Source organism: Centrocercus urophasianus, unplaced genomic scaffold (genome assembly GCF_019232065.1).
Source record: "Centrocercus urophasianus isolate 14NV4802_14NV808 unplaced genomic scaffold, USGS_Curo_1.0 seq_7, whole genome shotgun sequence".
Taxonomy (NCBI): Eukaryota; Metazoa; Chordata; class Aves; order Galliformes; family Phasianidae; genus Centrocercus; species Centrocercus urophasianus.
In genome coordinates, this window is record NW_024885310.1 from 190,464 (window position 1) to 208,056 (window position 17,593).

The 17,593-nt window shown below is 36.4% G+C and overlaps 1 protein-coding gene across 4 annotated transcripts in view; it reads right to left on the reverse strand.

Annotated features, from left to right (window-relative positions):
- The window catches only part of LOC122170479 (leucine zipper protein 2-like), a 221,439-nt gene that overhangs the window by 134,115 nt on the left and 69,731 nt on the right, over positions 1–17,593 (reverse strand). For all 4 annotated transcript variants that reach the window (XM_042837342.1, XM_042837341.1, XM_042837339.1 and 1 more), the window contains one exon: positions 10,042–10,396. In XM_042837342.1, the coding sequence (XP_042693276.1) occupies positions 10,042–10,396 (355 nt within the window). The remainder of the gene's footprint in view (positions 1–10,041; positions 10,397–17,593) is intronic.

The window sequence follows — 17,593 nt, forward strand, 5'->3', positions numbered from 1 at the left end:
GAAGGTTTTCTACTACATAAAAAAGCATCCTTTTAATGTGTGACTTAATCAAGTTTAAGCAGTAAACACGTGATGTCCTTACAGTAAAAGGCAAATGTATAACACTATAACCCCAATTTCAGTATCAACTTCTGTCCATCATCTATTTGATGCAGATAGTTTAAGTCTTATCAGATCATATGCTATAAACCAGTGCTGTGGGGATTTGTCCCAGATGAAAGTATTCTATAATTTTAAAGCACTTATTCCAGGTATATGCATTGTCTTGCATTTCTTCCTACCTATTTCAGAAGCTATTATGTCCTGAGTATGCACGAAAGGGGTAACAGCATATATCACATCAAACAGATAACATTAAAATGCTGTAAAAACTGGATAGGAAATTCTGCTTTAAACAGTTATTAACCAGTTCTTCAAATGGACTTGGAAAAGCCTGCTTTTCTTTCCCCTTCTAGAGGAAAGGGCTTTTCCCTTGAGCGGAAAGGGCTCCAGCTAAGGAAAGAACACATTTGAATCAGGAAGAGGAAGGTCTGAGTTAAATGTATGAAATTAAAAAACTGCTTTTGTAAGCTTTTCTGAGCCAGAGCACCTCTGTGTGCACTGAATAGCAGACAATCATTTTCCAAGTAAATAGAAAAGCAACCGCAGAGAAATCTCTATTCACTGTCTACACAGTTGAGTGTATTTTTTTCTATCATAGTGTACAAATATAGAGATTTCACAGCAAGCGTTTTCTAAGAGTGAGTTGTTCACCAAGTTAAATAGTACAGGCTGCACTTATTGCCCAGTTAGAGACACTTAATGAAGATAACACAAAGAAAGCATAAGGACACTGAGAATTCTGAGAGCCCTCTCGTCCCACTGTCATGGGGCACCATGGTTATGAGAGCATTTTCCAAGCCTTAACCTCAACATTTAGCCAAATAACCTAATTTTTCAACTCCCAGCAAAACAAAGAAAGCTGCAAAGCTAGACTTTCTGAAAGAGGTCAGAATGGATTTCTAACTATCATGACTATTTGGTATCCCAGATATAACTCAGCAGCTGAATACCAGTCCCATTTTCAAGTGTATAGCTTCCATTTAATGTTCAGATTGTTACATGCAGCCATTATGCTGTCCCCATTTGAAATTCAAAAGGCACCAAGATTTGACTAATTCAGCATATTTAAAGAAAGAAAATCCAGTGCAGATTATAGGTATTAAGTCTTTCTGAAACGTCTAGTCCCTTGGCAAAAGTTGGCTCCTTTCACACGAAATGAAGAAAACAAAAAAGCCACAGTGAGTATTTTCATGAGAGAACACGCCAGGAACTCATACACACTGCAGGTAAACCTACAGCAGCACTGATGGACTGAACCATTCACTACTTGACAGTTAGAAGACAATGATTATTTTGGGTACTTGGGCATACAAGATGAGAATTAATCCTGAACTGATCAGTTTCAGCAAAGCAGCTCAAAGGTTCAGCTATTTCAGAACTCAGGTGTTTGCTGTGCACCCTGACTGATCTTCATCCTATCCTGAAAATTATTATTTCTTAAGATAAGGTGTAAGTGAGGTAATGAGTAAAACTGATTTTATTTCTCCATTAAAAAACATTTGTGATGACAGACATTCTCTCTTTGCATACTGAGCACACATTTCACTGTGCTGCATCAGCAGGAATAAACTTCCACAACAGCCAATCTGATGCCCCCCAGAGCACATCTGCTTTCCAGAGTCTTGCCAATTCCATTTTCACACATTTTTCTTTTGTCACCTACATTTCAATAAAGTCTCACTTTCTTCTTCTTGCTTAATGCCACAGGCTAGTCTGAAAAAATAGAACGCAACTGCAAAATCATTCAAATTTGCTGAGAACGGGGAAAAAAAAGCCTTACCATAAGGCATAAATCAAGAGGCCACACTATATTACTGATTACTGTCACTCTCAGTCCTCGAATTCACCTGTTCCAAGAAAAAGTCACATTGCTCACTTCTGTTGTCATTCGCACCAACAAAGTCACAGAAGCACTTGAAAAGAAAAAAAAAATCAGATAATGTGAATTGACATATATGGTACTAGTAACCAACAACCTTTTTTTTAATGACTATAAGGCCTAGTAATCTGTCTCCTTCCCGACCCCTTTCACTATTCAACCAAGTTTTACAAAGATCCGTAACAGCTCCTACAAAGATATTAAAGGTTTACACTATAGTGAGATTACAGGACTGTTGAGGGTGTGCTCAATTCCACTCTTTATGTCACTTATGAAGATGTTAAAGAACACTGGCCTGAGTAGTGACCCTGTGGGACACCATTTGTTACTGATCTCCATCCGGACATAGAGCCACTGATCACCACTATTTGGGTATGACCTCACAATCAGTTTCTCATTCATTGAACAGTCCACCAATCAAATCTGTACCTCTCCAATCTGTAGAGAAGGATATTGTGGGGTACCGTGTCAAAAGCTTCACTGAAGTCTTGACAGATTACATTAGTGGCTCTTCCCTTGTCCACTGGTACAGTTCCACCATCATAAAAAGCAATAAGGCTCCAAAAGCGTAGCAATGGTGCTTAATAGCAGTGTGATATCCTCAAAATTTCATACAGAGATGTTAGAGGAATGTTCTGCTGCAGTTTCACCTCCAACTAAAAGGGGAAAGTGGCAGTTCTGCAGTCATATGGAATTCAGTAAATGCATTCTTTTGTTTTTAACACTGCAACTTGTCTGACAGCTAGTCTGGTTTTTAATGAGCTTCCACTTTCCTACTGTGCAAATGAGGAACAAGCCCACCTATACCCCACAAGAATGTTGTGAATGTAAACTGACAAAACATTAGCATTCATACAAATAGAAGCATGCAAATGGCTGGAACAATTAACAATGTGGGTAAAATACAGCATCTGGCAGCATGCTGGCCTTATCTTCTCAGCACATGGAGACAGAACACATGAGGAATGTGACGTTTCCCTGTGCTGTTTTCCATAGATTCTGTCAATCAACACTAGCGAATAAGATATTGAGCAATTCCACAGACTTATTTCTTCAGCTCAAAAATCCTAGACATTAATTTCTCTTGTGACTCAAGAACAGTATGTTTCAGCAAACAGAGCAGAGATTCAGCAATGTTTCTTTTAGTGCTCCCTTTAATATGCAGTGAGGATTAATAAGCGTGGGAGAGAAATGACGTACAGCAAGAAGGTGGGTGAGTAACAGCGTAAGACAACGAGTACAATTTAGACACTATTCGAAGCAACGTCACATTTTCCAATTTCTTCCTCAACATTTCTAAAAGATGCTTGCCACTCCTGTAAGTTTGAAATAGAAAATATAACAAATACAACATTTTAGGCCTTAGCACAATACTGAGATTGAAGGATAGTCTGAAATATCTTAATTCTTTTTGGCAAAAACATCACTTGTCTTCTGTTCAGAAAATACTTACAGACCTTACAAGACAGCCAGTGAGCAAAACCAGACAACGAGGAGAAACTCTTTCTGACAAGTTGCATAAATGAGATTTATTTGTCTGCAGATTGGTATATCATAAGGATCACTGTCTGGGAACAGGTTTCTGTTAAGCATAGAAGCAATATGAGATGTATTTTTGTAGAAGGAGGGATTTCAACTTTGCTTTGATATCTGGATATAAATCCAGACCTAGCTGAACTAATAAATAAGAAAAAGTGTCAATTACAATTTCCCTGAAAACAAAAAAGACATTAGAAATTTCAAAAGCGTCTCCACTGCTAGTGTCCTGAGCAGAAATGCATTACACATAGCATAACAACCAGAAGTCCAACCATTATATTACATTTTTAAGACTGAATTCTAGAAAACCTTGAGATTTAACTGATATTGCATGGAACTTAAAAATTCTATCCGAAGTTAGATCAAATGTAAAATAAGTTACTCCTGAAGGGTATAGTTTTTGTGTTTTATTTTGTTTTCTTGGTTTGTTTGTGTTTTGTTTTGTTTGTGTTTTTTGTTGTTTTTTTTTTTGAAGAATAATTCTTTCTTCTACTCCCCTTTTTTTTTTTTTTCCTTTTTTTTTAATATAACATAAATACCTCAAAACAATTTATTTTATAGTATTTCTGACCAAACAGAGACAGGCTATCTGGAGTTCTAATTTAGGTTGATGGCTTATATTTGTAGATTACTTTGCTAGGTTATCTTCTTGTTTGAAATAAAATGTTTAAAGCATAACAATTCCAGAGTTATTATTCTTCATCATCACCATCAGAGCATATAATCTCATAAATAACTATAAGTTTTGACCAGAATCTACTACTTTTCTACCCTTTCACTTTGAGTGGAAAACAGATTAAATTTGTGGTTGTCCCAGTGTAAACAAATTGCAACCATGGGGAAGTAAACGTTCTGCATAAGACTGACATTAAGAATATATCTATCTACATAGTAAACTGTAGTGCAAGCAAAGGCTTTCTCTGATCAGCCTTAAGCAAATTCATTCTGATGCCCAGAAGTCTGGCCCTAACAGGTTCTGCTTTACTTTTGTCTGAAAGATGGATGTGCCCCATCTACTTGCTTGAAAACTATCTTTAACACCTCTGCACTAAATCACAAGCCCAGTGGTTTCTTTTTGGTTTGATTGCTTGTTATTTTGCTGCTTTTTTTTATAATTTTGATGTGATTTTATTTATTTATTGGGCATTTATTTATTTTTCAAGTTTGGTGTTTTCTGTTGTTTCTTTTTCTTTTGATTTTAATAAAACCAAAGCTCAAAACTTCTCCTAGAAGAAAGAAGAGGCGTTCTTTCACTAAACAGTGAAACCACATGGTTTGCTGCTTTGGGCCCTCAACTTATGCATCAATAATAAAACCAAGCCAAATACATTCCTAAAAATAATGGAGCTATACCACAAGTAAACTCCTCTCCTTGTTTTTAAACACATCTCACAGAAAAGTGTATGCTTTCTTCAGGTACAATAAGACTGCATGTCATATGCTGAATGACACTTCTGCAAACCAAGTACTTGCAAAACGTCAACCTTCCATGCATAATCATACATGCTTGATAGAAACAAGAATAATTCTGCAGACTAGAAAACTCAGATGGCTAAAGTAAGTGTAAAAGGAATTCTGAGCAAGAGGCACAGGAGTGAGTCAACACCCTTGCATTTCTGAAAGTATTCAAAAAGCACAATATCAAAACAGTCTTTATTATACACCACCTTATGTGAAAATGCTAAAGTTGTCTGCATCAAACTCTTTTTCCCCTCAGTTCACTAAGAGTTACGTGGAAAAGAAAGTATGTTGCTAGACCTCAGCCTAAGATCCCAGAAGGGAGGGCTGCTTTCAGCCACCTGCGCAAGGGCATATCAGTAGTGTGTTTACAGACAAGGACATCACCACAAGCAAGTCTTTCTCTTCCACCTCAAAATCTAGGAAGGGGCAGGGTTCTTTCTACTCTCCTATCAGTCTAAGCAAAAAAGCCACTTTGAACATCTGTCCATAACCCATAGGGTGTTTAGTAGAATAGAATCACAGAATCCTTAGAATTGGAAGGGACCTCCAAAGGCCAAATCCTCAATGAACAATGGGAATGAACAGGGACTCCACAGTTAGACCAGGTTGCCCACGGCCATACCCAGCCTTGCTTTGAAAATCTCCAGGGATACGGCATAACCACATCCCTAGGAACCTGTTCCAGTTTCCAAGATCAAGAGTTTAAGAACTAGAAAAAAAAACAAATTGAAAACAAAAAAAATCATGATTTCCTTCAACATTTCTTTCCTTTTCCATGACTTCCAGTATAGTAATGTCAAAGGCATTCACGTTTACCCATTATCGAGGCTCAGATGAAGTCCTTCAAACAATGTTACCTGAAAGATACCAGTATTCTTATGTACTTTAGAAGTTACAAAAACCAACAAATGCTTTAAAGAAAATAGCTGACATCAAACATACAGCATAGGGAAAAAGCAAGCATTTGAGTCAGGTTCTCATATCTCGTAGAGGAAGTAAGTTCCAGTTATTTACATCTCTTCCAACAGTGGCAGTACAACAAACGAAAACATATACCAGCATTAAGAAACACCCGCCTACCAGAAATGGGCGGGTGTTACACTACTTTTATTCTGATAAAAAACAAAGTTAGTATTTCTTCAGAAGACACTGAATTCTATATTGCCTTCTCACATTGGTTTCGTAAGACTGTCATGCCGTTATACTGTTAAGAAAAAAAACCATCAGCCATTTCACTGACATGAAAGGAATACAAATTCTGCCCTTCACAGCCCTGGTGTTTGCACAGCCATTTAGTGAGTTGCTGCTTAGTTTTATTAATATTATTATGGAAATGCATCCTATGCTTATTCTCAACTATGAAATTCTATTTCAATCCAATTTTGCATCTGGCAAATTTTAAGCGTGGACAGAAAATTCCTATTTCTTACGCACTTGTCTTAGATAAAAATACCAATTTTGCTTCACACCCAGATGCTTCTAATGAGTCAGACATTTGTCATTTGGGCAACAAAAAACATTGCTGATTTAAATACCTGATCTTCTAATTGTAATGTTTAATTAATACGTAGAAAATGCTCCTTCTAGCTTAAAACAAGAAAGACTCTTTCAACAAGATAGATAATCAGTGCTGCAGATCTCAGTTACTAACCGAAATGAATAACTTCATGCAGTTATTCTGTTCCACAAATAGTATTTTTCCTAGTCAGAAGGCTTAAGCATCTGCATCTGCATTAAAGCACGCAGACAAAATAAGATCCTTTGCCTATTATACGCTATGTGCACTTATTGAATGCTTGGTTCTGTAGAACTCGTTTCTGTAGGTGTCTTCAGTGTAGTCTGAAAAAATGAGATATACACAACCTTATATATACAATATATACAACATTACATCTGCTCAGACCAAACAGTCCAAGGAAATCTGAAAACAGACAGGGAAACACAAGCTTTAGAATGGTAATTTCAGCTTAAAAAATGTATTCTCATTAATTTGTTTTAGGACTCCAAGCATTAATTTTTTCTATTTCTATTTACTATTTCCATCCAAACAAATCATTAACTGGACAGGCAAGTATACCTCAATCTTATTACCACTTCGCAGTACAAAGAAAATTGAAATGATCAAGAGTAATAACTAACTCTCAAAGCCACATCAAAAGGTGTTCAAGAAACATTTAGACACTGTCCTAAGGGACATGGCTTAGTGGGGAAATACTTGTGGTAGGTGGATTGGTTGGACTGGATGAACTTGGAATTCGTTTCCAACCTTGATGATTCTACGATTCTATGAAAACCAAGTTTATGCAGTACAGAGAAGTGTTCATTTTAAAAACATGAACTTTCTCTAATGTAATAGACATGTGGTTCATTTATGTGGTTTAAGACCATGACAAGATATTAGTACCGTTCTGAAAACTAGAAATTAATACTGAACACAAGCTTAAGAACCATATGTTTGTCTTCTTAATAATACCATAAAGTACATCAAGATGTGTGTTAATGCAGTTCTACTCGTCAATTCATTTCTTTACAATTAGCCTTGAGGACACACTGATGTCTTCTGAAGATATAAAACCATGACATGAGGCAAAGACAATAACATTACATGAGACAAGGAGGAAAAAACCTCAGTTGTCCACATCTGCATTAAATATTGTGTTTACTGATTTCAGCACCAACGTATTAACTAGTGGTGCTTCACTTCTCTATAAATTTAGGGGAAGGGGAAAAAAATCACCATGGAAAACTTTCTGTACCACAAGGCCTGTGCTTTTCCTTTGCTAAGCAATTTCACACAGCACAATTTAAGATTCTGCTTTTTGCTCACACAACTGCTCCTAAGTTCCTGTTATGTTCAGGTCTAGCTAATGCATTGACAGTATGTTCCCAAGAAATACTGACTGCTACAAACTCCAGGCAATGACTTCTGCTGAAAGAGAATCATCTCCTTGCAGTAGATGGCATATTGTTAGCACTGTGTTATTTTTTTAAGCTTCTATCACGTGCTGTTGAAAAACGACTCAAAGTTCTACACAGGCAGTTAAGAATCAAGTGACTGAAGGCAGCTGCTGACCAGGATGGTGCAGTACCTCCAGTCTTATAAATCACCAGAACTATAGCAGAGCATCAGTGTCCTGTGCTACAGGATGGTATCACAAAAGCAAAACTTCACAACACAAAACAGTGCTTGAGCAGAGTTTTAAGTGAACAGTTTCACATCGATAGTTTCCATCCCTCAATTAGGAATGTTTTTTGGGTTTGATACTAGAGGCCTTTTTCCCAGATTCATCTCCTGAGCACTCAATGAGTCATTTATCTCAGTTTCATAAAACCCATAACATAAGAAAAATTGAAGCAACTTCCCCCACTTCTTTTAATTACATTTTTGTGCAAACCTGTGCAAGATGCAAACTTGTTTTTGTACTGCCCTGGTACTTCCTTTCCTCTTCAACTTTGGCATAATTTAGGAAAGAATATATTACTTCTAAATGAGTATGAGTAACTATTAATCTAAATTCACAAGTTTTGCTTGGCTGCTAGTGAAAGTTTCCTTAGACTGCTTATTAAATCAGAAAGGAAACCTATTGAATCAGACTGTCGCAATTCTCCTCTGAGTTTTATATTTCAAAGAGCATTGGACTTGTTTATATTGACTGGCTCTATAGTTTCTAAACCACAAGCATTACAGAAAAATGGAAGTCACATACATAACCCTATCACATCATAACCCTATCAAAAAAAAAAAAAAAAAAAAAAAAAAAGAGTGCAGGAGTGCAGAAGTAAAATAATTGAAGCATTATGATGCTCTTCACTTTTCCCTGCATTCAGATTTTACAGTTTCACAGTTCTGTGTTTGCGTATGCACTGAGAGGTGCTCCTGCCCCATCTTACTTTGAGTACCTAACAGGCACTTTCTTTTTGAAACTCCATGAACAATTAAGGCTTGAAACATGCAGGAAATAAACAAACAAATTACAGGAACAAATGCCTTATCAAGCACTTTCCTAACAAATGCACTCATCCTCTGATAATGTGCTTTATGGACTTAGAAGCTGATTCGGTACTACAGCACAGCAGAGAAACGTCATGCTTAAAATTTAGGTTAATTTTCCATCAAGCAATGGGAAGTTAAGAAGCCTGAACTGTGAGCAGTGTTACTAGGACGCATCTACTCTGCACCCAGCATTAACTCTTCTTCTCTAAACTAGACAATGAGATAGAGTGTATCAGCTGTATCTTTCCCTGGCTAAACATGTTATGCCCACAGAACAGACAACATAGTAACTATAAGCAGTTGCGCAATGCACTTTATCTTATCAGAGCACTGCATTTCAGAACAGTTTACATTTTGAGTTTGCAGTAGGTTTTGTTCGTATTTTCTCATGACATGCTGTACTTGCACAGAAAGGAGTGCTGCTGGATTGCAGGAACTTTTCAGTATTTCCTGGCATTGAGATAACACTGCAACACCTTACCTGTATTTCACCAGAAAGATTAAGGTCTCTGTTTGGATGCAAAAGCCTGAGCTGGGATAAGACCGTTGAATTGTTTGTTTTCCTGCACTCAATAGGGGAAAACATTAGCACATTCTCCATTTCAGCATTTTTGGCTTCATTACTTCCCATGCTATTTGAAATGTTTAGATGTGGTACTAAGAGATGTGGATTAATGGGGAAATATTGGACTGGATGATCTTGGAGGTTTTTTCCAGCAATGTTGAGTCTATGATTCTATTGCTGCATATGGAGCAATATGGACAAAACATATGGAGTTTATATTTGTTCCCTGTCCTGTTTCATCTCATGAGCTGAGGGTCAACTTACACAGCAGCAGCTCTTTAACTAACAATATACAAAACCCAGAAATAACATACAAAAGATTCAGCATGCCTCAGAGGATCAAGAGGGGGAGGGGGGAAGACAAGAATCAGACAAGATACCCATGCTTTAAACTTCCAAGCAGAAGCTGAAACCAGTGTTATTCCTACTGCAAATCCCAAGTCTAAAAGAATAAATAGCAAACAGAACAGAACTGTAAGCAAAATAGCTCTCTTTACTCACCTAGTACTGAAGACCAGTGCAGGAAAAAGAGGCAGCAAGTAATAAGCAGGGAAGAATTTCATGATGTAGCCCCTCTGTTTCGTTCTGTTCCTCACAGATCCTCTTCGCAGCGTCTCCTGTCTCCTCTGCCGACTGATGGATCGACTAATGAACGGAGCTTGGAGTGGGATGTGAGCTCCAGGAGTGATGTCAGAGGCAGCGAGCTGCTGCTGCGAGCCCACAGCCTGCTCGAGGCGATCAGTCAGCGTGCTGCCTCCAGCCGCGTCCTGGAGGGTTTGGTAGTGGTGGATGGGGAGGGACGGGCAGGCAGCAGCTGGCTTTGAGGTTACGGCAGAGCAGGGCTTAGGGATTCTGCCTGGAAGAAGACAGAAACGGTAATGAAAATAATATCAGTATTATCTAATTGGAGTCTAAATTTGTTTGAAGTGAATCTATACAAGATTCGCGGTACAGAGGCAATAACTGCTTGAAGGAGGCATCATGTAACAAATCAGCCTGATAGACTGGATCTGGAGAGGTATCACCTCTGCACAGCAAGAATTCATAAATAATTGTCAGTTAGATATACGTTCACTCCACTGCCACACCAAGTTGAAAAGTGGCAACAGTTTCCAAAATGCTATTTCAAAATATTGATATAATCTCTAAAAACCATACAGCAGCAGATGCAACTCACAACTTTCAGAGCATTCTGTTTCATTATTTCATCTGATCTTACCATCGTTTTTTTTTTAAAAAAAAAACTTTACAAAGTAAAGCTCACTGTTAAAATGTTTTCATTTTAAGTATTCCTTACTCTGTCACAAGTGAAGTTTGTTGGATGGCAAATCATGCAACAATCAGAATCACCAAGGTTGGAAAAGGCCTCCAGTATCCAACCATCCACGTACTACCAGTATTCCCCACTAAACCATGTCCCTTAGTACGACATCAAAATGTTTCTTGAACACCTCCATGGATGGTGACTCAGCCACCTCCCCTGGGCAGCCCATTCCAGCACTTGACAACAGTACAATAATCGAATATCAAAACAAAAATTAGCTTTCTGTGTAGCACAAAATAAAACAAAACAAGCTTGCTTATAAGCAAGATCTGATAATTAGAAGAGGGAGTTCTATCTATTTGTTTGTCCGGTCATATGAAAGTCATCCAGAAACAACATTATGCATCACATCCATTAAAAAAAGTTTCCACAGTGTACATTAGTGTATCATTGCATTCAATTGTTTGAGGAATCTTTTTGGACTGTATCAAAGCCAATAGAGATTCACAGATTGAAATGAATGGAAACCTTTCTGAAATTAGTTTTGACCCTTATTAAGGCTTCACATGGCATAGAGATAGAACTGACAAATTAAGTTACACACGCTACACAGTGAACCGAGATGGAAGAGAGAGAAAAGGAGAACAAGAAAAGGAACATAAATAGCCAAAAAAAAAAAGAGAAAGTAAAATGTCTGAAAACTTCTGTATTCCAACAACAGTGTTCCTTTCAGACACACTTGGCTGCAAGTTCTATTTGACTGTGTTCATTTAAATCCACATTTATTGTTATTTTGATGATACAATACCAGCATGAAAGAAACAGTCATGTTGCCATGGATATTTATGACAGAACAGTAAAAGGCTCATAAAAAGTGCAGTCAGCTTCTTATTTTCTCTTCCAGAAAAAAAGCCAACCTTCCCAGGCTACCAGACACCTCAGGTACATATATCAACTGTCACGACTTCTTCCATCCTTCCTTTACATGCCCACACATACATCATGGAAGAGAGGAAAGAACAAGGCAGACGTACATCAAGGGAGTAATTTATGCTCAGTTATACTGAGCAAGTTTTAAAAATCTCATGGAATTTTGCAACAGAAGGAATTATTTTTTAATTTTGCTGTTACTCTTTTTTATTTTTTGAGGAAGGGGATGAGTAATAGGGAGTCTTGCTTTCAGCTCCAGGTTCTCACTGTGTTTGCAAGGGCAAAGAAATGCTCAAGAAGATGAGCAGGTTCAGCACAAGTATTCTTCAACTACTATCATGGTGTCATTAAGGTTAGAAAACAACTCTAAGATCACCAAGCCCAAGCTCAATCTACTCCCATCATGCCCACTAAGAATAGCTGCATTTTTAGGAGACAAACTTGTATAAGTAAGGATTTAAGCAGTTAACCACAGACAGTACTGTCAAATTTGACTGCACTCAACCCATTTGTCTGAAGACATGAGAAAACATCTTTTACGAGACATCCTTTTACTCCTCAAACACAACTAACTAAACTAAATCTTGAGCTTTGGAGAATTTGGATTTAGGTCTTTTCCATTTTATTTTTCTGTGTAAGAGAAGATGCATTTTAAAAAGTACTAAGTGCATCTTAAGAAAAGAATCGTATTCATATTTTAAAAACAGTTGGTAGCTTTTATTTCTTTATATAATCTATTTGGTGTTATGCATATTTAAAGGGAGATCACATATTGATGTATAACAACTTCATAGATGTTAGATACAAATATTCTATATAAAGGCATTAGAAATGCAGAACTCAATAAATATTGTATTTTCACTCACAGTGAAACATTCTGCCTTTTTTGCTTACATTTATTGGCACTCTTATTAAATACATGATTACTCCTAGCTTAGCAAAAAAGAATTAAGATATGCTCTTTTTCAAAGAAAAGTACCTTAAGTACAGATAAGAACAAAGCATTGGAACTACTATTGCAAAATTCAAAAACAGTATCTTTCCTTAGAAGTGCCAAGTCACATTATTTGTCACACAAATTTTTGCAAGTTTGCCTAAATACACTGTGTATGGGAGTATCATTGCCTACTTTAGGGAAGAAAATAAATCAACTGTCACCATTTGGAAATACAGTACAAAGCTTAAGCTTGCCAGAGCAGAAAGACAATCACTTCTGCCTTTATTCATGTAGCAACAAAGATTTCTAAAACTCAGGCTATGAAAACAAAGCTCTTTTTAATCTTTTTTTTTTACCTAAAACAGAATCCAGAAGCCTCTTTCATGGATTCTCAGCTGCCAAGGTCTGAATACCTACTCAACATTCAACCTCACTTCAAATTACATTCAAATATCTCTTCCCTCAAAAAAGTGATATCACTTTAGCTTCAAGAACAGATTCAGCATGCCTTTCCCACTTTTTCTCCTGCTTTTCCCACTCCATTTTCTTCTTCCATCACCCAGTAGACTGTTCTTCTGCCTTAGGGAACACTGGTTGATTTAATTAAAATCTTAGCACATCTGTTAAGCTACCAAAAAGGCAAAATATTCTTATCAAAATAAGAAGGCAAAGCATAAGTTTCAGGGTGAAGTATTGCCATGTACTTGAGACCAATATTTCATTGCCACACGTGCAAACCCAACCAGCATAAACACATGCATCAACTGCATGCATTAGTTGTATTAATGCTCTTGACTGAGACCTGACACATTAGCAATGATCACTTTGTGAGATAATAGCCTGGAGTGACTGATTCACTGCGCAAGCTTCAAGATGTGCTTTTATAAATACTGTGGCAATCCATTTGCTCCAAATGGAGCCTCAGTAATTTGTCTGCATGGGAAAAGGTTTGTCCTAAGTTCATAGAACATGGAAGTTTCTACTAGTTTCTTTTTTAAAGGCACGTATTTCAGGTAAAAGTACATAGTTTTAAGAGATTTCTGAAGGAGTTCTTTCTATACCTAAGAACGACCCAATTCAGAAGTTTATTAAAATAATAAATTTACAGAAATTTAACCTCCTAGCTATCTCTGCTTTGAGTAGGTTACTTCCAGAACAAATTATCCTGTGAACCTTTAGTAAATACTGTTTACTAGAGGTCTGCTGTTGAAGTGCAGAGAAAAGAGCAATTTCACAGGTGTGTAATTGTTGAAAAGAAAGAACAGCTTGATATGATTCTCAGAAATCTCTTTTCCCACTATTCAAAACAGCAATGAGTATGAATGCTTACCACACCTGGTCTACCTAGCTTTGTTACCCATTGGAGGTCTATGTTTTATGCAGTGTTAGAGCTACAGTAATTCTAGAAACAACAGCAAGTCTTGATCAAACCACTGCACAGAACAAGAAGAAGCTCTAGGAATTTCAGAAAATGGAAAACAAGAGCACTGCCAACTCACCCCAAAATTTCTGGGCTTACCTATCATAATCACAGAACCAGCAGTGTTGAACTACTTTTTTTGTAAATTTATAATCTGTGTGCTAAATGTAGAGGAGTATAAGGAAACAGCACTAGGAAAAATCCGATTCTCTTCTTGCTTCGTAAGTTCTGTAAACAGAGGAAGTAGATCAGCCCCTTAACATCTACAAACAACCTGCAGCATATTACTTAGCATTAAGAAAACATCATTTTTTAAATTTTTATTTTATTGTGCAAGTGGTTGCAAAGTTAACAGCCCTTATGAATCTAATACTTACAACTTGTAGATGCTGTCATGTATGATGTATATTTAGACTACGGTATTAATACATGGTATTAAGTATGCCAAGTCCAAGGTTACAGAAAGCCCTCTCATTTCATTGCTAGATAAGCTGAAATCTAAGTCACATAAAGCAATCAGATTCACCAAGGTCATTATAAAAAAGGAGTTAGAACACCTTCAGAAAACTGTTCCAGGTAGCAATTCACTTCTGAACTTTCTTCCTTTTTTATATCTCAGAGCTGAGGTTTGCTTAACATCCAATAGACATCCCAGGGCAAATCTGCCATTTCAGACCAAAATTCAAGACTGCTGAAGTTAGCATGTATTAGAAACTGAAGACAGAAAGAGTATGGGCATGCAAAGGCGATATGACAATCCACAAACAAGTACTTAAATAACTATTGTTTAACTTGGAAATATTTCCTTCCTTAATACATAAAGCCTGACTGCATAAGTGACTTTTATAACAAGAGCTACTGATAAATTTCCTGGACAAAATAAAAATTAAGTCTCAAAAATGACTTTTTCCATCTGTGTGAGACAAGTCTAAAAGATTAGGTAACAATTATACATACAAAATAAATACATAAAAACATAAATAGTATTTATGTATTTTGTATTTTTTTTCAAAATAAAGAATAACAAGTTTCAATGACATCTGAGTAGCTGTGGAGAGACTGGGAACCATTCTCATTTCTTCCACATTAGATGTGTTTTTTCCAGGTATCAGCCTCAACCCACCTCCGAAGTACACTAAGATGCTTTAAGAAGTTGCTTGCATTTTAAATTGATTGCTTTTTAATTTTAACGTCTCTTTGGAGTTCAAGAGAATTCTTCTAGTGCTTTTTTTTTATATTAAATATGTATGATGTTGTTGAAAAACAGAATTGTTTTTATTATATCAGAGAAATTTTCAAGAAATCTTTTCTTAATCAGAACATATTTAGCAGAGCATGAATCCAGCTAGCACTGTTCCATTACAGCATCACAAAGTTTTCACTCAGAAATGGAGTCACTGATTGAAGATTCCTTCTTCAAAATATGTGTAGTCATTTAAAACTTTCCTCACAGCTTCTCCCCTTAATTTAAAACAGTGAAGAATGGCAGGTACCCGTACTTACATGTAGGACAAATCTCTTCTCCCTGTACTATATTTGGACCCTAACCCATGATCAATTATTAAACAAAATATACAATATATATAAAATATACAAAATATACAACAATAACAACAAGAAATGGATCTAATTAGATCACTTGTAAAGCATGCAGTCAATGAGATTGAATGTAATCCAAGGCAGACTTTAATCATTACTATATTTCTGTCTTTAACTTTAAAAATGTCCCCACCCTGATGATGCAAATATCATTGTTGATGGCCATGCTACTGAAACTTGTATAAATAAAAAAGTACTTAAGCATTTTTGATAAGTTAACACACAAGTTAATATCCTTTGGGAACTTACAATGTCAAGAGTCATTTGGTGTGGGGTGAGTCATACGGCAGTTACTATTGACAAGACTCTCACAAGGAATTCCACATTACAATAAGTATTCACAGTTTCATGTGACATACCATGATAGTTTCAAATAAAAGTATAAATGGATATTTCAATAAAATGCAACATGATTACCAGCAGCATACAAAACACATGCATAAACTACACCTTTATTTTGTCATCCTGAAACTGCTATAGCTACTCATAATGGTCGTAAATATGTTTTCCACTTAGTTCTATACTTGTTCTACTGAGTTGTTTCACGACACACAAGTAGTTAGAGTGTTCTTAAGGCCAAATAGAGGATATTTTAGTAGACTATGAACAGTGAAGAATGTTCCATAGCATCCTTCCACTGAGCTACAACAGGCCACGTTGCATGATCTCTTTTGCACCAGTGATGTATACCAAATGCCTCTGCATCCCCTCCCCCAAAAGGAGTCTGCACAACTTCTCTCAAGAAAGGAGGAATGAAGTAAGGCTCTAACTGATAACTGGATTTCCTCCATGAAAGAATGAGAATTTCCTAATATTTCAAATTGTTTTCCCTATAGCCTATACCCTATTAAAAATCTAGCTTTTGAGAAGCTAATATATAGATATTATATATTACTAGATATAACTCAAATTTTATTAGATATAACATGCATTACAGTTATACTATCAAGATTGTATCAAAATGTCATTAATACAGAATTAATGGGAACTCAAGGAAAACAACTACATTACTTCAACAGCGAGACTGTCCCACTAATATTATGTTATAATTGCATAATTAAAAATTCTTGTAGATTCTACACTACAATGGAACAATATTCCTAAACATAAAGTCTGAAGCTGTTTCGTTAGACTACCACAACATTAAATTAATTTCATGTATTAGTTGTATATATATAAATGTAATGCACATACCATTAATAATCTAAAACTTAAACCAGTCCATAAAAACACGTTGTAATTAACAGCATAAAGCATCAGTCAAGTATGACAGGGAAATTTCTGTTCTGCTTATCTGAAAAAATTCAGATATTAAGTCACAACATATGCCTACCTCACTGTGCAGGGAACCACAGTAGGAAAACAGCATCTGTACTTCTCTGTAGCCATCTGTGATCCTATCTACAGTGAAAAGTGTAACAGACAGTAAAAATTTCAGCTCCAAACTGAGATACTGAGCTTGTGAAAACCCTTATTGCCTAAAAGGCTTCATAACACTCCAACTTCTAGTTTTCCTTAATGATCTAAAAGTTCCAAATTACAGCCAGTCCACATATTGATTAGATATCTACTTTACAAATATTAATTATAATAGCACATTTTAATATTGCTAAGTTGGACACTTTGCTAATTACAAAGTCACTATCTTTTAGTTTCAATCAACATTGTTGAAATAGCTTAAGAATCGTTCATTGAATTCTCCAACATCACCAAAAAAGGAGAGGGAGAAAGAAGGTACTTTTCAAATTATTTTGAAAACCTTTTCTATTAAGTTTGTTTTGTTTTGTTTTGTTTTAAACTTCTCAAAAGCATTGGTGTTGTGTTCAACTCGTTTCCCAGTCCAGCAGTTGCTTGCCATCATGCCAAGCCAGTTACACCCAAAAGGTCCCTGAGATTGGCCCCA